Source organism: Mauremys reevesii, linkage group 15 (genome assembly GCF_016161935.1).
Source record: "Mauremys reevesii isolate NIE-2019 linkage group 15, ASM1616193v1, whole genome shotgun sequence".
Lineage (NCBI taxonomy): Eukaryota > Metazoa > Chordata > Testudines > Geoemydidae > Mauremys > Mauremys reevesii.
In genome coordinates this window covers 5,227,644-5,249,036 of record NC_052637.1, presented here as the reverse complement: position 1 = coordinate 5,249,036, position 21,393 = coordinate 5,227,644, and the positions used below count along the sequence as shown (strand labels likewise).

Genomic DNA, 21,393 nt, shown 5'->3' with positions numbered 1-21,393 from the left:
AACTATATCCAGGATAACTATGAGTGGTGCAGCTCTGTGATGCAGCTCTGAAAAAGGCCAATGCACTTCTAGGATATAGCAAGTGAGGTATTTCCGACAGAGAAGTCTTAGTCCTGTTATATAAGGTCCTGGTGAGACCTCGTCTGGAATACTGTGTGCAATTTTGGTCTCCCATGTTTAAGAAAGATGACCTCAAACTGGAACAGGTGCAGAGAGAGGCTGCTAGAATGATCAGAGAAATGGAAAACCTACCTTATGAGAGGAGACTCAAAGAGCTTGGCTTGTTTAGCCTAACCAAAAGAAGGCTGAGGGGAGATATGTTTGCTCTCTATAAATATATCAGAGGGTAATTACCAGGGAGAGAGAGGAGTTATTTAAGTTAAGTGCACATGTGGACACAAGAAGAAATGTCCATCAATAAGTTTAGGCTTGGAAGGTTTCTAACCATCAGAGGAGTGAAGTTCCGGAAGAGCCTTCCAAGGAGAACAGTGGGGGCAAAAAACCTAAATGGCTTCAAGACTGAGTTTGAGAAGTGTATGGATGGTATAATGTGATTGCCTAAAATGGCGTGTATCCAATCTGTAAGTGCTAGCAGCAAGTATCTCCAATGGCTGGTGATGGGACACTAGATGGGGAGGGCTCCGAGTTACTACGGAGAATTTTTTCCCAGGTGTCTGGCTGGTGGGTCTTGCTCAAGGTGTAAGTGATCACCATATTTGGGTACAGGAAGGAATTGTCCCCTGGGTCAGATTGGGAGGTTTTCCAACTTCCTCTGCAGCTTGGGGCATGGATCACTTTCAGCTTTAGACTGGTGCAGGGATTCTCACACTTCATTGCACTGCAACCCCCTGCTGACAACAAAAATTACTTCATGACCTCAGGAGGGGGGGACTGAAGCCTGACCCAGCTCAAGCCCCACTGCCCTGGGTGTGTGTGTGTGTGGGGAGGGGCAAAGCCCAAGTCCCACTGCTCTGGGCAAGGGGGGGGGGCAAAGCTGAAGCTCAGAGGCCTCAGCCGCAGGTGGGGGGGGGGTTGCAACCTGAGTCCTGCTGCCCAGGGCTGAATCCCTCAGGTTTTGGCTACAGCCCTGAGCAGTGGGGTTTGGGCTTCAGCCCCAGGCCCCAGCAAGTCTAAGCCAGACCTGGCGACCCCATTCAAAGGGGGGCCACTACCAACTTTGGGGTCATGACACACAGTTTGAGAACTGCTGGACTAGTGTAAATGGTGGATTCTCTATCAGTTGAAGTCTTTAAATCATGATTTGAGGACCTCAGTACCTCAGCAGAGGTCTGGGTGTATTAGGAGTGAGTGGGTATAGTTCTGTGACCTGCAATGTGCAGACTAGATGATCATGATGGTCCCTTTTGGCCTTAAAGTCTGTAAGTCTAAAGTGTTTAGATAAGGAGCGGAGTCTCTCTAAAAAGATTTGCTGTGGCTCAACAAGAATGTATGGGCTCAGTGCAGGAATTATGAGGGGAAATTCTCTAATCTGTTATACAGGTCAGACTAGATAGTCCGCATGGTTCCTTCTGGCTTCTGTAGCCAATTAGTTCATTTTATTATCTATTGTTGAGCTGTGTGATGTTATGATTAACTCATATACTATGTTACATATAATGAATATACGCTAAATAGATTTCAGTTGTAGGATAATAGAAGTACAAGATTGATAAATATTCAGGAGTGATCAGTATGCATTACGGATATAAGTAAAGCACAACGGAAACGCAAGGCCTAGGCCGAGGCCAGTAAGATTTCAGCTTAGCTATATGAGGCCATAGGCTTAAGAATGCCGGACGTAAGCGAGTGACCAAAGAATGACCCTATGCCAGTAAGGTCAGAAGACTACTAGAAAGATGTGCCAACAGGTGATGTTGCAGAAAATGGAACACAATGTACTGTTCAAGATCATGAGATACCTTATTGTAACATTGTTTATAACAGATGTCCTGGCTCCAGCGTACATGTTATGCATCGATGCTAATGAAAATAAGAGGAACTGCACACAACATAGGAAAAATGGGGCCCTCCAATATTTATGGGGTATGGAAATACAGATAAGGAAAAGGAGGAGTGAAACCTTCATGCGCATGCATAGAGGGTTAGGTCTAGTCAAAATGACAATATAAAAGAAGGTTCCCAGCAATGTTCCCGCTAATATTTTCCACCCATGTGCAGAATGAATTTTGTTATGTGCACATAACCAATATTGAGGTGATGTGCGCCACCACTACAAATAAAAAACCTAGATATAATATATACTTTTAAACAGTTCATAGGTATGGAAGAAGAAGATTAAAACAAGGGAAAATTAAGGTGCCCAGCTTAAGATGGTTATTTAATATGAAATCAAATAACAAGATTAACACTGCCCTTGGAGTACATGTATTTTATCATCCTTTCTAACAGCTCAAGCAAGTAAACACACCGAAATATGGCATACTGAAAATAGCTATATAAATAAAACAAAATCATGGCCATTAAGTGAAAGAATAAAAAATATGCACCAAAGGCTAATTTAATAACCTACTCAACAGTGTATTTATGCAAGTTTTCAGCTGCAGAAGTTTGCCCTGTATTTATTTACTTCTGAAAACACCAAAAGTTAGATTCTGACTGTGTGGAGACAACTATTATAGAACCCACTGCAACGTTCTGTACCTCGTGGGAACACCCTACATCCCCATGTTCATCCTTATAATATGATTGTGGGGTATCTAATGAACAGTTTGTCATGTCGGGTGTCTTTGACAAGCTCATGGTATACTGAGCATTGTTGTTATGGTAATGTTACGGGTTGTAATTTCATGTATATATAATTATGAGGCTGAAAATGTGCCCTCATGGCTTAAAGCAAGCCCAGGCAAAAACTCCCCCAAAGCAGAGGGGCAGTTCACACCTCATCAGGACATGTATGAGACCAACCCAACCCAGCCTAGCCTCACAGGAACAAAGGACACTGGCCTAGGCAATAACAAAGGATCTGTTGGACTCTGGATTGAATCACCCCCCTTCATTTGGTCAGTTTGGGACGGCGATGAGGTAATGCTCACCTGATCCTGAGGTGGGGGACAAAGCCAAGAGGGAAGAAAGAACATGATAAAAAGGAGAGATATTTGCCAGGCTCTTCCACCTCCATCCACAGACATCACCACCAAGTGACTGAAGCACTGATCAAAGGGGAGAGCCTGGCTGACGGGCAACCAGCCAGCCTGTGGTGAAAAGCATCAAAGTTTGTAAGGGCATTGAAAGTATTAAAATCAGCTTAGAATGCATTTTACTTTTATTTCATTTGACCAACTCCAACTTATGTTTGATTTGCAATCACTTAAAATCTATCTTTGTAGTTAATACATCTGTTTGTTTGTTGTACCTGAACCTGTGCATTTGGTTTGAAGCATGTCAGAGACTCCCCTTGGGATAACAAGCCTGGCACATATCAATTGCTTTGTTAAATTGATGAACTCATATAAGCTTGCAGCATACATCAGGAATACCTGGACACTGCAAGATGGAGGTTCCTAGGATTGCATCTGGGATTGGAGATATTGGCTAGTGTCATTTGGTTGCACAAGCCAAGGAGCAGCTTCCATGCCAGAGGCTGTGTGTGAACAGCCCAGGAGCAGGGCTTCTCACAGCAGAGCAGGGTAAGGCTGGCTCCCAGAGCAGAGCTGGCTCCAGGCACCAGCCTACCAAGCACGTACTTGGGGCGGCACCTTGGGAGGGGGCGGCGATCAGAGTTTGTTTTTGGGCAGCCCCACACGGCACTCGGGGCAGGGACTTAGGCAGCACTTTTTTTTTTTTGCTTGGGGCAGCAAAAATGTTAGAGCAGGCCCTGCCCCAGAGTCAAGGATTGGAGTGACCTAGCAGATCATTGGTCCAGACAACACTAGAGGGAAATGTCACAACCACATTATCATGTTTACTTTCCTTACTATATTTGGGATTATAATAAAAGTGTCACAGGAAAGATCCAAATGAGAACTCTAGCCTGTGTCCTTGCACATAGGTTGTTAATCCCTGGAAATTGCTGAAAGCAGATTTAATCAGGCTCTATCCAGTACCAGAGAAGTGATACCAGTTTGTACTGACAGGTACAGATGATTTTTCAAAATAGGTAGAAGAATTTCCACTTAGAACTCTGACAGCACATGAGGTCAAGAAGAAGACATGTAAAATTATACATTATGACAAAGTTCTGTCCTTGACTTTGTGGGTCCTGCATTTCCTGGCAGATTTTGCTAGCCTCAGAGGCTCACTGTGACCCTCCACATAGCCCTTCTCTCTCTGCGGGCAAGGGTCACAGCTTACTGAGCCATTTTCATCATAAACCAACAAGAGAGGTGAGGAGAAGCAACCCTCCCTCACACAGTCTCTGTTGTCTCCCAGTCTCAGTGATTAATCTGGGAGGAGATGGGAGAGCCCAGGCCCACCCTTTACTCTGGGCTCCAACCCAGGGATCCTAAAAATTAGCAGCTATGGTAGCTGACCTTTTGGAAATAGGACATGTACAATTCCCTAGGCCACTTCCTCACAGCAGCCTCCACTCAATAGCTCCTTCACCATTACCTCAGAGCCTCCTTCCTTGCACCTGATATGGCTTTGTAGTATTTCATTCATCCAACAGCATAACTCACTTCTAGTACCTACCCCCTCACTAAGTAACTGGGAGGCTTTTAACTAGTTCCAGCCAGCCCTTGGTTGGCTTCAGGTGTCCCAATCAATGTAGCTATCTCCACTGCCTTCTAGAAGGATCTTCATTGGCCCCAGGTGTCTTGATTAACCTGGAGCAACTGCCATTTGGTTACCATGTTACCAGGGATTTGTTTAGCTTGGAGCTAACACACCTGTTCCTCACTACTTTATTGTAGCCATCTGGCCTTGCCCATCACAATATCACCATGGCTGTGCAGAGCAGACACTGGCAGATCTAGGTCCTGAATTGAATAATGAGGTAACAGTTTCCATCTGGTGTTATTTCCACTCTATGGTCAATGACACACTCATGGCCGCGTGACAGGGGCTGTGAGCAGCTACAAACTGAGCCCTTTGGAAGCCAGCACCCGGGTCACTGAGAGCACCGGGTGCAGTTAGAGGAGGAAGGACTGAGCAGTTTGGGTTTGGAAGGGCAGAGGGGATCACTTGCACCTGTAGGGAGCCTGATGAGGTCACTAGCTCAGTGCTGAGCAGAAAGCAGCAGTATAAAAGTCTGAATCAGGGAGCAGGATGGGGCTCCTTGTAACTGCTGCTATGTTGTGATGCACCATAAAGAGACACAGTGGAAGTTCCCTGGCAGACTGCATGATGTTTAATTCACACAGAGGTCTGCCAGCCAGGGGTTGCAGGAACTGATGGGGGAGCCCATTCAGAGTTAGAAATTCAAAATTGAACATTGCCTGCAATCTCTTCATGACACTTCATGCTGCAAATTGTGAGTGACAACACATTTTTGTGTCTTGCCAGATAGTAAAAACCATGTTGTATATTAACCTATTTGCCAACATTTTTTCCCATGTAATAACACAATAAGACTGGATAAGAAACCACAGTAATTACACATAAGTCAGTGAGAAATAGGGAAAGGAACACAGATATTTCTGAAAGAAAGTTTAGGGGGAAATTATCTAGGAAAAATAGTTTCAGCAGCCCATGCCACCTAGACACAAGCAGACTAGATAAAAACCACAAATGAATCCATCAAAAGATAATTTTAGGGTATTTATTTTCAAATAATCAAGGTAAGTTTAGGGCACATGGCATGAATGGCATATTGTGAATAAATCTTCAAAACTGAATTATGACATTGAAAACGTTCATAACACATCATGGTTAAAACAAAAAGGAGTCCTAGCAATGCCATGTGATGTGCCTTCCCTCAGACTCTGCTCAGGGGTAGAAAATTCTGACCCCATCCCCCACCATCTGCTACCCTTGAGGCAGGGGACGGGAAAGGTGGGGGCTGGGCGTTCCCAGGTATCTGGTTTTTGATTGGAGGCTCCAGTTGAAAAGGGAAACTGGCAGCGTCCGGTCAGCACAGAAAGTCCAGTTGCTGCAGTAACTGGCCCCCACCACTGGCAGAGGGGAGGGTGAGAAGAGCAGCAGGGCTGGGAGGAGCCAGTCTGTGCCGTGGGTGTCACAGTCAGGGACAGAGATTCCCTTTGGTCTGAGCTGGGACCGGGCAGATTTTCAGGGGAGTCGCATTTGTACCCCAGGTGTTGACACCAGGATAGAAATAAGGGCGGAGCGTCCCGGAGAAGGTGCCAGTGAAAGTGAAGAGATGGGACCTGTCAGTCACATTGTAAAACGAGACCTCGCCCGCCTCATAGTCCAGGAAAATCCCCACCCGGCTGGGCCTGACGCTCACGGGGAGGAGGGTCAAGGGGGAGGTGAGGGCCTTGTATTCCTCCTCCCTCAGCCACACGACCCAGAATCCATCCTCAGGTGTGAGTGTGACCCATCCCTTCCTGCTCACAGATTCCCTACAAACCCCCAGATCCCATCTTGTCTTGTCTCCCACCTCCACCTCCCAGTAATGCCTCCCGCCCGCAAACCCCTCAGCACCCAGGACGGAGGGACAAGGATCAAATCTCTCAGGGTTGTTGGGCAGATCGTGGCGTCTGCCTCCACATCTCACACGTTTCCGATCCTCAGACAGGACGAGCTGGGGATTTGCCGTGTCTGGATCCAGAGTCACGTCCACTGGGGAGAGAGACACAGAGTCAGGGCCGGAGGCAGGGGCTGGTCACTGGGATCAAAGGTAAATTAATCTGCATCCCCATTAATTGCTGTGGTGGGGGAGTCTTGCCCTTTAAGGAGAGTTGGGGCCCTGTCTGCCCATGAGAGAAAACTTGAGGGGAACGACAGGAAGGTGGGGAGCAGAGGGATGGCGAAGGGGAGGGCAGATTCCAGGGGTGAGGGGAGGGATGGGCATCAAGAAGAAGGGGACAGACCCCAGGGAGCACAGGGAAGCAAAGGAAGCGGGGGTAGCAGGGGGCAAAGGGGTGTAAGGGAAGGGGGGGCCCAAGGGGCAGGGGAAATGAGAAGAGGGGTGGACTCCAGAGGGGCAGATCAGAGTCAAGAGGAGGGACAGGTGCCAGTGGGGGGATGAGGAGTGGGGCAGGTACCAGGAGCATGGGGGGTGGGAAGGGAATGGGCAGGTGCCAGGGGGACAGAGTGAGGCAGGAACCTGCGGGAGAGGAGCTGGCTAGGGCAGGGGTGGTCACTGGAGGGCAGAACAGAGAGAGGGGAGGGGCTGATGTCGGGATAGAGTGGGGTGAGGAGAGGAACGGCAGAGGAGGGGCAGCACCAGGGAGCAGAGGGTGGGTGGGGCAGAAGCCACGGTGGGAGGGTTGGGGGGAGGAGAAGCCCTGGACTCTGGCAGAACATGTGGGGCTGAAGTCTCTGGGTCGGGAGCCCCAGCCACCCTAGCGGCAGAAGCTGCAGGGCTGGAGCCCCGACCCCACTCTGTGCGGAGCTGGCCTGAGCCCCTCTCTCTCCCGTGCCCCCTGTGCAGGGCTGGCTTTCACTCTCCGGCTATGGAGAAATTCAGCCAAATGTACCCACCTTGGTATCTCCAGTTCCCCCCTCACCACACAGCCATGAAGGGATTCAGCCTCGGAGGCAGGGTCAGGATTAGCCCCATGTGGCAGGTGGGATCTAGGGCACCCAGAGGTGAAGTGACTTTCCCAAGGCTAAGCAGGGAGTCAGTGGCAGCGCAGAGAACCAAACCCAGGACACCTGAGCCCCAGGCCTGTGCCTTAACCACTGGGCCACCCTCCCTACTCGAGGAGGGGGAACCTCCTCTGCTGCTTTGAGTGTGTGGGTGGGAGCGGGCACTAGACAGAGCCCCCAGGAGGTGGGGAACAGCGAGATGGATAAAGGGACATAGGTTGGAAGCAAGAAGGGGGAAACATCAGGAAGGGGAGCAAGGACTTAGAGAAGAAACAAGAGGGAGGGAAAGGGGCCGGGAGAGCGATAGGAAGGAAGTGGAGAACAGAAGAAAGGAGCGGGGAAAGACTCCCCACTGCTTGTGAGTCCCATCCACCTTCTTCCCACAGCCGTCCCTGGCCCTCAGCTCCCAAACAGGCCCTAAGCCGGGGTGAGGCACAGAGTGAACACAGTGTCTTTACACAGGAATGTCAGTGAAGGCAGCTTGTAGCTGAGTGTAACGATTTTAACAGACTGTAATTCATGGTAATGTAATGCTGTAGTTCGTTACTATTTGAATAATGACATTGCTGTGATACCAGTGATAGACACACATTCAATGAAAGAATATGAAGGAAGTGTATAAATATGCTGAAAATTGTCAGTTTTGGGGGAGGCTGAACCCCTCCCCCGCCCAACACACAGACCTCGCCTTCAAGGCAGGAGGGAGCAGAAAGGAGTGAGCAGTGGGCAGGAGATGCTCAGGGGAGAGGACCTAAGGGGAGGGGGCAGAGTGGGGGCAGGAAGAGATGGAGTGGGGTAGAGTGAGGGCAGGACCTTGGGGAAGGGGGCGGAACCAGGATGGGGCACCCACCAGCAAAACCAAAAGTCAGCACCTATGCACACACACCCCTCAGCCACGGCTGTCAGGCTGAAAAGCTGCTGCGTGGGCACAATTTGTTGTAACTGGGTCAGGGGAGCATCACAAGCTGGTTATAAAAACCTGTCTGCCCTTGCAGTGGGGACAGGGCCTTCCTCCCCCCAGATCCAGGGGGACACTGAACAGCTCCTGTCTGGGCCTGTTACGCTAGAAGGAAATTGTGGCTAAAGCCCAGTCTGAGCATAGAAACTCTGCTGCTGGGAAGAGAGAGCTTGGAAGTTCAGTTCAATTATGGCCAGATAAGAATGTCCATCCGGCAGAGCCCAGGTACCACCCTGGAAAGGTGACACCAGGGGGCAGCATTTCCTCACCAATCAGCCCTTTCCCAAAGGGGGCAGCTCCCTGCTCTGCAATAAACCTGGGTTTTGTCTGCCCCTTTCCATCCACCCCCAGTGACACTGCTGTTTTCAGCCCATTGAATGTCAGAGGAAAATGCTCTGTGCAAGGAAAGGAGCAGAGAGCTCCCAGGGGGAGGTGGGGTCTCACCATGGATAAAACATCAGTGGTATGTACAGTACCTGCGTAGAGCTGGGCGCTTCTCCACCCTGCAACCAAACACAGACAGAGGGGTGAGAACGCCCCTGAACACCGACACGCTGAGCAGGAGACAATGTCACACAGGGTGATACTGGGGGGAATGGAACTTACTGAACTCAGCCTGGAGTTTATCTAAAAATAAAACAAGGAGAAATGAGTCAGTGTCACATTATCTTGCAGAAGAGAAGCGAGTCAAAAAGACTTTAAGCACAGAGGAGTCGCCAATCCCTCCCCTGAAGAGCTCACAGTCTAACCGGACAAGACAGGCACAGGGCAGGGGAAGGGGCAGAACACACAAGCAGAGTGAGCAGACCGATAGTGCAAATGCCACATCAGTGCCACCATTTAACAGTCACACTGTGCTGTGCGGGAGAGAGGGGGAGCAGGGGGTGGAGTGAGGTTGGGGTGACAGGACCGGGTGAGAGGGGGTTGGAGCTGTCAGCCAATCAGCACAGGAGAGAAGACAGGCAGAGTGACACTGTCACAAGTAGCATGATGACATCATCAACCACTATGTCCCTCTGGACACAGAGGAGGTGAACTACAACAGCCAGGGCACAGCCTGGGCACAGCGCTGGCTACAGGCAGAGTGACCCCAAACCTGCTCCCGCCCCCGGCTGTGTGGGAGCAACAAACCTGTGGGAATTCAGTGAGTGGGGTTTGGGTCTGTTCGCTCCGTGTCCTGAGTGTGAAGGCTGAGGGGCCGAGCTTCTCTGTGCACCGCACAAACCAGACTGACTTTCTGTTCCAAGTGAGCTCTGAGAGCTGCCCAGAGGGGCTACGAACCTTGTTGTAAAGTCTGAGATTCCCCCTCCCATCCCCAGTGAAATGAACAAAGGGACCTCACCTTTCTCTGCACGATGCGCCGCTGGAAGTGAATAACAGGAGAGGTGGGTTACAAGGCAGAAGATTTATCTGTAAGTATTGCAAACTCATAGGAGTCATTTTTCTGCTGGTAGAAAGCAGAACACACACAGGGGCTCTGCCTCTAGCTATTCCCACTGCCCACGTTATACTGGGGACACAAGGCCAAGTGCAGGTAAAACACTGAGTAAATGGCCGTCTCCTTTCCCTTCTGGCCGAGTGAAGGGAGGCCCCAGACTGAAGTCGGTGGTGTTTCTGTCTGTCTGTAATGGGGGAACTTTTGAAACCCACGTCCCATCAGCTCCGGCGTTTCAGGGAATGTTCTAGGCATCAGTGGGTGGAACCCTCCTGATTTTCATGAAAACTGGAATTTTGTAACAGCCTGATTCCCTCGAGATACAGGGTGAGGGGAAAACAAAAACAAAAATGAGGAGTCCTTGTGGCACCTTAGAGACTAACAAATTTATTTGGGCATAAGCTTTCGTTGGCTAGACCCCACTTCATCAGATGCATGCCATGGAAAATACAGTAGGAAGATATATATATACACACAGAGAACATGAAAAAATGGGTGCTGCTATACAGCTATAACGAGAGTGAGCAATTAAGGTGGGCTAAGGGTTTCAGGTGAGGGTGAGGTCAGAGTTAGGGTTAACAGGCTCCTCATTCCACTCCAGTCACCCTCTCTCCCGTTGGGCTTCTCGCCTCCCCTTCAACCAGCCCCTGCCAGCTGGACTCCTTACCCCCCTATTCCAGCGTGGCCCCTCCCCTCCCCACCCTGCTCAGAACCTTACGGATATGGGGGGTAATCGGAAAAGCCTGATTTTAGTGGAAATTAGTTTTTTCCAGTTTTCTGCTTTTCTCAAAAATCAGTAGGGTTACAGCTACAGTGTGTGTGGGAGGGAAGGGACCCATTTGAAGGTTGGGGGGCTGGGGTGAGCCCAGCTGGATGCAGCCCTGGGCCTATGTAAGCAATGAAGTAAGCAACCCTCTAGTTACAGAATTGCCACATCATTGTGCTCCGTGATCTAAACTCTCAGGGTGAGATTCTGTGCTCAGAACCCGGAGCCCAGGGGCACAGGAGGGCTAAGCCCACATTGCATCCCCCTGATCCTGGGTGCTCTGGATGTCAAAGCAGCCCCCGCTGTAACTCAGGGCTTGTCTGCATAGGAAGGTTACACCAATACATGGTAAGGTGGGAATTAAACTGCTCTTGTTACACGGGTATAACACCCCATGTCAGCGCTGTTATCCCGTAATGGGAGTGAGTTTTTCTGGCTTATCTTGTGCCTTTAAATTACAGCAGCCTTTCCCTAGGTGAAGGGCAGCAGCACAGCCCAGGATCTCTGCAGCACTGGGCCCTGGGCCCCTTTCCTGACACCACCCTCTTGTTCCCAGGCCCATCTCCCACACACCTTACAATAGGGCTTGTGAGTGAGTCCTCAGAGGGCAGCCTGTAGCTGTTCACTGCAGTGTCTGCACTGGAGGAATCCTCCCGCACCTGGATCCAGGCCTTCTGGAGCCCTTTAATGCTGCTCTGGTCCTTTTACTGACCATAAAGGGTTTGAAGTGTGGGTGAAAATCTCACCCTCCATTTATTAAAATGTGCCCAGCTTTTATGGGTATGAAGGCATAATTGAGCAAGTGATCTCGGTGTAAGCAGTGCTCCAGCCCACTGAGATCTGCCTGAGTCTGCAGGCAGCGCTGTTTGCTGTTCACACTCAGCACAGTGGGACTGGGAAGCTGACACTAAGGCCTGATCAATGACAATTTAATTATCACCATTTGCAATTATCTCACTACTGATCATTTTAGCAGAAACATCCAACTTCTTTGCTTCTCCCTCACAGCTGGATGAGGACGGGTACTGGGGAGGGCGGCAGTGGGGCAATGGCAGAGGGCACTGGGGCAGCTACCTGTCATCAAAGGTTGCTGTGGTGAGGAACAGTGAATACAGGCCCCTCCCTCCTCCATCCAAATACAGTGTGAGCTCTGTGCCGGCTAAAATAGGGAGAGGAGATACATTCTCCCTCCCTTCCTCCAAGTATGAAATGCCTCATGGTCCTGGATACCAGAACACACACACACACACAGAGTCACTGAGGGTAAAATCCTGCCCCTTCCCTCATTACATGGCCGTGGAAAGGCCAGAACACGGGGGGATCCCCTGTGAGGAATTGTGTTAAATACTGGACAAGTCTCAGTCCCCATCAATGACCCTGGTCTCCGGCCCGGCCAGGCTAGGGTGACTCAGGCCTGGCCTCAGGGTGCTGTGTCTGTAATTTCCAAGGGGTTTTAGGACAAATGGCCCCTTCCCCTTCAGAGCCCATCTGTGTCGGCGCGAGCAGCCCTGAGCTCACTGCTTGGCTCTGGTGCCAATACGGAGACACTGCCCATCACCCCTTCAAACACCAGCAGGTTATTTGTAATTGTTCCATCCCACGGGTGTTTTGCAATTTCTCCAGCACACACACTTACTCTCCCTCTCCCCTCCCTCCCCACTGGAATTGTCTCTGTGCAAATACCTTCCCCCACAACGCCTGCTGAAGGGAGGGGCTCTGCTGATTTCCCACCCGTCACTGCTCCCCATTGCTCTGCCATGTCCCCGCTGCAGCTGCTGTAGCCCATGCAGCTCCGTAGCCACAGCCTGAGCCATCACGTCCTATGGGCCCTCCATGCACAGCTGGGTCCCCAGAGGTGAGGGGGGAATCCCCAACTGTGACGATCTTTACATCTGCCACATTTTGGGGTAACATTCTCGTACAACCTTTAACCTACCCCACTGGCCCCAGACACTGACCTTTCTCACTCTCCAGATCAGATCGCAGCATCTCTAGGGGGAGAAAAGGGGGAGAGGTGAGATTCCCCTGTCATATTTCTGGGAATAACCCTTACATCAGGTAATGTAACTAGCCCAGACACTGACCTTTCTCACTCTCCAGACCAGATCGCAGCGTCTCTAGGGGGAGAAAAGGGGGAGAGGTGAGATTTCATTCCATCATGTTTATGGTGAAGTTCCTATTGTTTAATGCAGCTCTGCTGTAGCTATGAAATAGAGGAACAAAGGGAGAGACACAGATGGGTCTGTCTGTGGAGGTCCCTGCACTCCCATCCCAGGCCAACTTCCAATCTTGGGAATGGTGCCTGCCTCCTGGTCCTAACGTTACAAGGGAACAGCTCCCTGTACGGCCAGGGTCAGTGGGAGGTGCCCCAGCTAAGAATGGGGTGAGAGGCCTTTCTTTAGCTGGGTGCTCAGGTCAGCGTGAGCCAGGGAGGGGTGTGTGGATGGGCCCCTACATGCATCACCTCTAAGTTCAGCTCTTTCCCACTGGGAGCTCGACCCTGTGGTGCGTCAGCCCTGGGGTACCAACACTGCTGGAAATGGAGGTTGCAACATGTCTGCCAGTCACTTTTGAGCACAGCCTGAGTGAGAGTATCTTGTGTCCTAGTGTGAGCAGCGTGTCAGACCAGCCGTGCAAATCCTGAGTGTGTTTGTGTTATTACAGCATCCTAGCCCCAGCTCACCAGGGCAGCTGGTGTGGAGAATTCTCTGAAAGGCCCAGGGAACAAGACAGTGACAGTTGATTGTTCTGATGGTTTTGTGTTTGGAAATGAGCCCAACAGAGTTCTCTCTAGGCCCATAGACAAATTCTATACACCACTCAAAATGAGTTAATCCCTGTCACCTAATCAGTGCTGCCAAATCTCATGATTTTGTCCTGAGTCTCATGATAATTATTGTTTTCCTTAAACCCCCAGCTCCTGGAATCTAGTGGAGATGTGATGATTTCAGCCTTCCTTCTTAGAGAAAAAGTATGTTTCTAGCCCTTGTTTCAAAATGTGACTCCAGTGCACCCTAAAGGCTCAAAAAGCAGAAGGCAAATTAAAAGAACCCCCCATCGACTATTTTTACATCATCCCGTGATTTTAAAGCCAATCTCCTGATTGTTGGTGAGCCTGATTCATGATTTTTGAACATTTGGGGTTGACAATTATGTTAAATGAGGGGGGGGGTCCCTTTAGTGTACACCCAGCCAGCCAGTTAGCTATAGAATCCCTCTTGGTAGCTGTTCTCTACTTGCTTTACCTGTAAAGGGTTAAAATGTCTCACTGCACGCATAGGTAAAGGGAAGTGAGTGGGCACCTGGCCAAAAGAGCCAATGGGAGGGCTAGAACTTTTTAAAATTGGGAAAAAATTTCCCTTTGTCTGTCTGTCTGTTGTTCTCCGGAGAAGAGGGGAACAGGGCAGCAGTGATGCTGTGAGAAGCTGAAGGCCAGGGATGAAAATCATCAGAATCATACTTAAGAATTGCTTATTTGGAACCCAGATAAGTAAGTAGATCAGAAAATGTGTAGGAAGATGCAACTAGCTTTATTTTGTTTATTTCTTATGGCTTGTGGACTCCTCTGTGCTAACCCCAGATGCTTTTGTTGCTTGTAACCTTTAAACTGAACACCCAGAAAATTATTTTTGGTGCTTAATTTTTGGAATTGCTCTTTTAAAATCTAGCAATAATCTGAGTTTTCAGATGTATTTTCTTTCTTTTTGTTTTTAATAAAATTTACCTTTTTTAAGAACAGGATTTGGATTTTTATGTCTTAAGAGGTTTATGTACAGGATTTTTTCATTAGCTGGTGGCAACAGCTGATTTCTTTATTTTCCTTTCTCAGCTCTTCCCCGGGGGTGGGGGGGATGAAAGGGCTTGAGGGTGCCCCACAAGAAGGAATTCCCCATGTGCACCTTCCTGGGTTACAAGGGTTTTTGCATTTGGGTGGTGGCAGCATCTACCATCCAAGGTCAGAGAGAGGCTGTAACCTTGGGAGTTTAATACAAGCCTGGAGTGGCCAGTATTAATTTTTAGAGTCCTTGTGGGCCCCCACCTGCTGCACTCAAAGTGCCAGAGTGGGGAATCAGCCTTGACAGCAATCCTGTGGACTCAGCCCACATAAAGCTGTGAACTAAACCAGTTCACACCTGGTGCTGACAGAGTGTGTAGGTGACAGTTCTAAGGTGCAACATCCAGTTCCAACTTTCACAAGTACAAAGCACAAGAAAACAGCACAGCTCCTCTCTGCTTCTCTGAACTACCTGCTTCCATCCCCACTGGGAAATCCCTATAACAGACATTTCCCCTTCCCAATTCTTCTGACACTGGTACATTTCTACCTACAGTTCACAGCACTTCAGGTGAGAAAACCCTCCAGGTGGGACTTTCACAGCTACCTTGGGGGTTTGCACATTCGGTGCCCATTACTGTAAATAAAAATTGGGCATTCAGACCCCTTAGGCAGCTCTGAAAAGCCCAGCTCCCTATAAACACACAGATCACTGAAGGACCATTTCTGCCTTTTGTGATCACTGCCTGGCACTCTCCTGAGGAACACTGAATCAAAGGCCCTTAATCCCGGTCTCTCTACTTTTGGTTTTGATTTTCACTGTCACTCTATCACACATCAAATTCCTCCCTCTTGTTAATTTACCTTTTGCTCTGTGCTGTCTCCAGATGCAGTAACTGGCCAGGAGAATGAGAACAGCCAGGACAGCCAGGATCACACCCAGAGCCACCAGCCCAGGATTGACTCGTGGGAAAAACAGCTCTGCAAGAGAAAGTGCCATTGACTTGGGAGCAAACACGCGCAGAATGAAGGCAGGACCCTGTGACAATGGTGACTCTGTGACTAGTTAAAAGAATCTCAAGGTGAGATGTGGCTCCTTTGTGCTTTATTATTCAGCTAATGAAAGTCCAAGTTTTAGCCTGGTTACTGAGCATGGTTAATGAACGGGATGGGGGCTGTTGTGGGTAAGGAGGGGGTAGGGTGCAGATCTACTATGCTACACCTGGGATGTGTCATTCCATATTCTTTATGAAAACATAACTGAGATATACTTAATGCAAGATGGCTCATGTGAGATATGATTGGAAAGGTTCTGATTTACTGAATGTGATGATCCAATTTGTATGCCTGTATCATGTCTGTATCTGAAGTTAGGAATATTAACTATGTATCTGTATTTCGACTATGCTACTTTGGGTGACACCCCTGCTAACACTTCAGGTACAACAATGGAAAAGCCAGACAGGGCGGATGGCCCATCAGCAAGAGACAATGGACGGTAAAAGAGCTTAGTCTTCCCATGAACCTGTGGGTCAGCCTGTGAAGAATGGCTACAGGGGCCCTACAGAGGCATGTGACCATGTCACCTGATACCGGAACCCAGCTTGAATTCTGCACTTTTCCATGAGATGCTGGGGTGGGGGTCAAACTAGGAAACAAAGGACTCCCACCTTACGCAAATCCTATTTAAGGGTGGGGAGTGAGGGTACGTCTACACTACGGGACTATTCCGAATTTGCATAAACCGGTTTTGTAAAACAGATTTTATAAAATCGAGTGCGCGCGGCCACACTAAACACATTAAATCGGTGGTGTGCGTCCATGGTCCGAGGCTAGCGTCGATTTCTGGAGCGTTGCACTGTGGGTAGCTATCCCGTAGCTATCCCATAGTTCCCGCAGCCTCCCCCGCCCCTTGGCATTTCCGGGTTGAGATCCCAGTGCCTGATGGGGCAAAAATCATTTTCGCGGGTGGTTCTGGGTACAGCCTCACCCTCCCTCCCTCCCTGACAGCGGCAGACAACCGTTCGCGCCCTTTTTGATTGGTGAACTGTGCAGACGCCATAGCACAGCAAGCATGGACCCTGCTCAGCTCCATACCGCAATCGTGGATGTTTTAAACACCTCGCGCACTCTCGTGCAGTATATGCTGAACCAGGACCTTCAAACCGAGGCGAGTAAGAGGCGGATACGGCAGCGCGGCGATGACAGTGATGAGGACGTGGACACAGAATTATCTCAAACCGCGGGCCCCGGCGCTTTGGAGATCCTGATGGTAATGGGGCAGATTCTATCCATTGAACGCCGATTTTGGGCCCGGGAAACAAGCACTGACTGGTGGGACCGCATTGTGTTGCAGGTGTGGGACGATTCCCAGTGGCTGCGAAACTTTCGCATGCGTAAGGGCACTTTCATGGAACTTTGTGACTTGCTTGCCCCTGCCCTGAAACGCCATAATACCAAGATGAGAGCAGCCCTCACAGTAGAGAAGCGAGTGGCGATAGCCCTGTGGAAGCTTGCAACGCCAGACAGCTACCGGTCAGTCGGGAATCAATTTGGAGTTGGAAAATCTACTGTGGGGGCTGCTGTGATGCAAGTAGCCAAAGCAATCACTAAGCTGCTGCCACGAAAGGTTGTGACTCTGGGAAACGTGCAGGCCATAGTGGATGGCTTTGCTGCAATGGGATTCCCTAACTGTGGGGGGGCGATAGATGGAACCCATATCCCTATCTTGGCACCGCAGCACCAGGGCACCCAGTACGTAAACCGGAAGGGGTACTTTTCAATGGTGCTGCAAGCACTGGTGGATCACAAGGACGTTTCACAAACATCCACGTGGGATGGCCAGGAGGGTTCATGACGCCGCGTATTCAGAAGCACTACTCTGTTTAAACGGCTGCAGCAAGGGACTTACTTCCCAGACCAGAAAATAACAGTTGGGGATGTTGAAATGCCTGTCGTTATCCTGGGGACCCAGCCTACCCCTTGATGCCATGGCTCATGAAGCCATACACAGGCAGCCTGGACAGTGGTCAGGATCTGTTCAATTACAGGCTGAGCAAGTGCAGAATGGTGGTGGAATGTGCATTTGGCCGTTTAAAGGCTCGCTGGCGCACATTACTGACTCGCTCAGACCTCAGCCAAACCAATGTCCCCTATGTTATTGCTGCTTGCTGTATTCTCCACAATCTCTGTGAGAGTAAGGGGAGACCTTTATGGCGGGGTGGGAGGCTGAGGCAAATCACCTGGCCGCTGATTACGCGCAGCCAGACACCAGGGAGATTAGAAGAGCACACCAGGAAGCGGTGCGCATCAGAGAAGCTTTGAAAACGAGCTTCATCAATGGCCAGGGTACAGTGTGACTGCTGTGTTTGTTGATGAACACCCAACTCCCTTGATTGACTCAGTCCCTGTAAGCAACTCCCCCTCCCCCTTCGAGTACAGCTTACTTATGCAAATAAAGTCACTCTCATTTAAAAGCATGCATTCTTTATTTATTCATTATAAAAAGAGGGAGAGAAGTAAGGGTGTGCTTTGGGAGGAGGAAAGGAGGGATGGAGAAGGCCATTAAAAAAAAATTCAGAGTAACGGCATCCTTCTGGTTGGGCTGTCCACGGGGGTGGAGTGGGCGGGTGCACGGAGCCTCCCCCCACGCGTTCTTACACGTCTGGATGAGGAGGCTAAGGAACATGGTGAGGGGGGAGGGTGGTTATACAGGGCTGCAGCGGCACTCTGTGATCCTGCTGCCGTTCCTGAAGCTCCACAAGACGCCGGAGCATGTCAGTTTGATCACGCAGCAGCCCCAGAGTTGCATCCCGCCACCGCTGATCTTCCTGCCGCCACCGCTGATTTTCCTGCCGGTCTTCCTGCCGCCACCTCTCATCTCGGTTGTCCTCCTGTCCTCACGTTCATCCCTCCTGTCCTCACGTTCACTGGCCTCTTTCCTGTAATTTGAAACCACGTCCTTCCACTCATTCAGATGAGCTCTTTCATTGCGTGTAACTTCCATAATATCCGAGAACATCTCATCTCGCGTCTTCTTTTTCCTCCGCCTTATCTGTGCTAGCCTTTGGGATGGAGGAGGGACGCTTGAAAAATTTGCAGCTGCATGAGGGAGATAAATATTTAGAAAGATACATTTTACAGAACAATGGTTATACTCTTTCACAGTGAAAAGCACTATTCACCTTACATAGCACATGTGATTTCCCTACAAGGTCGCATTTTTCATCTTAATAGTGACTGCTTGCATCTCTGGGGTTACAGATCTCACAGACACAGGTCCAGGCATCAGGATTCAGCTTGCATGCGGCCATGGTAAGCCACTGTCTCAGTGATTTACCCCTCCCCAACGCATGGCTAATACCACACTAGCTCCTGCTAATCAACAACCTTCCCCTCCCCACCCACTGCTTGTCCGGTAGCTTGGGGAAGATCGCCTCGCCGGTGACCAAACAGAAAAGATCATCGGCATTTCACCCCTCCCCTCCCCCAAAGTGTTTTTTTTAAGCTGCTGCATTCCACGAACCCAGTAGAAAAATGGCCACCCCCCTTACTTAAATTCCTGATTTTTAACCAGGTTATCCTGAACGATATCACTTTGCTGAGGATAACAGAACAAGATAAAGAGCGGATGCTTCTTGAATGCCAGCAGTCACCGGGACCATACGCCGCTATGCTTTGCCACGCAATGATACCTGATTACTTGCTACATGCATGGCATGGTAAAGTGTCCTACCATGGTGGGCGGAACAAGGATGCCTTGCCCAGAAACCTTCTGCAAAGGCTTCTGGAGTACCTACAGGAGCGCTTCATCGAGATGTCCCTGGAGGATTTCCTCTCAATCCCGGACATGTTAACAAACTTTTCTAAGTAACTATACTGTCTGCGAATGCATCCCAAGTCCTCAGGGCAAATCAATCATTAAAAAAGGCTTGCTTAAAAAACACTGTTTGCTATTTGCAAAGGTACACTCACCAGAGCTCCCTTCCAGGGCGTCATTCTCTGCAATAGTTGCTTGTGAGGGCTGGGAGCAGGGTAATTCCGTCAGGGTGATAAAAAGCTCCTGGCTGCTGGGGGTCACGGAGTGCTGTGTGCTCTCTGCGAGGTCTTCCTCTTCTTCTTCCTCTTCATCTTCCCCGTCTGCATAATCCTCAGACATGGCAGAGATTACAACCCCCACCTCGGAATCCACGGTCAGGGGTGGGGTACTTGTGGCGCAGCCCCCTAAAATTGCATGCAGCTCATCATAGAAGCGGCATGTTTTTCGACCTGCCCCGGACCTTCCATTTGCTTCTTTGGTTTTCTGGTAGGCTTGTCTGAGCTCCTTAACTTTCACTCTGCACTGCACGGAGTCCCTGCTGTGGCCTTTAGCAGTCATAGCCTTAGAAATTCTTTCAAATACTTTTTCATTTCGTCTTTTGGAACGCAGTTCTGTTAGCACTGAATCCTCTCCCCATATAGCGATCAGATCCAGTACCTCCCGAGCGGTCCATGCTGGGGCTCTTTTTCGATTCTCAGGAGACTGCATTGTTAACTGTGCTGATGAGCTGTGCGTGGTCACCTGTGATGATGAGCTCTCCACGCTGTCGAAGCAGGAAGTGAATTTCAAAAGTTCGCGGGGCTTTTCCTGTCTACCTGGCCAGTGCATCCGAGTTGAGAATGCTGTCCAGAGCGGTCAGTGGTGCACTGTGGGATAGCTCCCGGAGGCCAATACCGTCGATTGCGGCCACACTAACCCTATTCCGATATGTTAATACCGATATTAGCGCTACTCCTCTCGTTGGGCAGGAGTACAGAAACCGATTTAAAGAGCCATTAAAATCGATATAAGGTGCCTCCTAGTGTGGACGGTTGTGGCGTTAAATCGGTTTTACGCTCCTAAAACCGATTTAAACGCCTAGTGTAGACCAGGCCTTAGGTAATCCAGGTCCTCAGTTCTCCCCCATAAGCTAGTCAGCAGTGCAGCACTTTGAGATCTGAGATGAACAGGGCTTTACAAACACAACCATCTTATTATTATTATATAGATGAAATAGTCATTCAGTATTAACAAAGTTATTTGCCAATTTTTAGAAAAACTTCAGATTTTATATATTTTTGAGCTGCTCTTAGGTCAGATTTTGCTTCTGAATATTTTGGGCCTGATCCTTTATTGCCAGCACTCCCAAAGCTCCCGTTGACTTGGTTATGCAGGGCTGCCCAGAAGAGAGGGCAAGAGGGGCAATTTGCCCCAGGCCCTGAGCCCCGCAGGGGCCCCCACGAGAGTTTTTTGGGGCCCCTGGAGCGGGGTCCTACTCTTGCTCTGGGGGCCCCGGAAAACTCTCGTGGGTCCCGGAGTTTCTTCCGCTCCCGGTCTTCGCCGGCGGAGGGTCCTTCCGCTCCGGGGTAGAAGGACCCCCCGCCGGCGAATTAGCGCTGAAGCACAGATGGGTCTTTGGCAGTAATTTGGCAACGGGGGGCCCTTCCGTTCCGGGACCCGCCACCGAAGTGCCCCAAAGACCCGCGGCGAGGGCTCCCCGCCACCGAATTACCACCGAAGACCCGGCTGCACTTCGGAGGCGGGTCCCGCTTTGGCGGTAATTCAGAGGTGAGGGGCCCCCGCCGCGGGTCTTCGGGGCACTTCAGCGGTGGGTCCTGGAATGGCAGGGCCCCCCCGCTGCCGAAGATCCTCTGGGCGGCCCTGTGGTTATGCAGGGAAGGAAGGATGAGGCCCACTGTGTGACTGTGAAATGAAAACCCACAAGATACATTCACAGGGCGAGCGGGGTCACCCTCGCTGTGGAGCTCTG

At 50.0% G+C, this 21,393-nt stretch overlaps 1 protein-coding gene and 1 long non-coding RNA gene across 6 annotated transcripts in view; one reads left to right on the top strand and one right to left on the bottom strand.

The window, feature by feature from the left end:
* The first annotated feature begins 4,874 nt into the window (after positions 1-4,874).
* Positions 4,875-16,285, top strand: LOC120383994. Of its 5 annotated transcripts, XR_005588578.1 has the most exons (6): positions 9,410-9,773; positions 9,877-10,041; positions 13,748-13,939; positions 14,223-14,320; positions 15,493-15,687; positions 16,046-16,285. It is a non-coding gene; the product is annotated as an uncharacterized LOC120383994 (long non-coding RNA). The 5 variants fall into 5 exon arrangements; XR_005588579.1 differs by lacking the exons at positions 9,410-9,773; positions 14,223-14,320 and adding an exon at positions 4,875-4,954; XR_005588580.1 differs by lacking the exons at positions 9,410-9,773; positions 14,223-14,320 and adding an exon at positions 6,713-6,757.
* LOC120383986 (butyrophilin subfamily 1 member A1-like) overlaps positions 5,752-21,393 on the bottom strand; it is a 27,806-nt gene continuing 12,164 nt past the window's right edge. Inside the window, exons 7-10 of the mRNA XM_039502321.1 lie at positions 15,470-15,586; positions 9,236-9,256; positions 9,106-9,132; positions 5,752-6,699 (exon numbers count right to left, since the gene is read on the bottom strand). Of these exons, the coding sequence (XP_039358255.1) occupies positions 6,140-6,699; positions 9,106-9,132; positions 9,236-9,256; positions 15,470-15,586 (725 nt within the window). The 3' untranslated portion in view covers positions 5,752-6,139. The remainder of the gene's footprint in view (positions 6,700-9,105; positions 9,133-9,235; positions 9,257-15,469; positions 15,587-21,393) is intronic.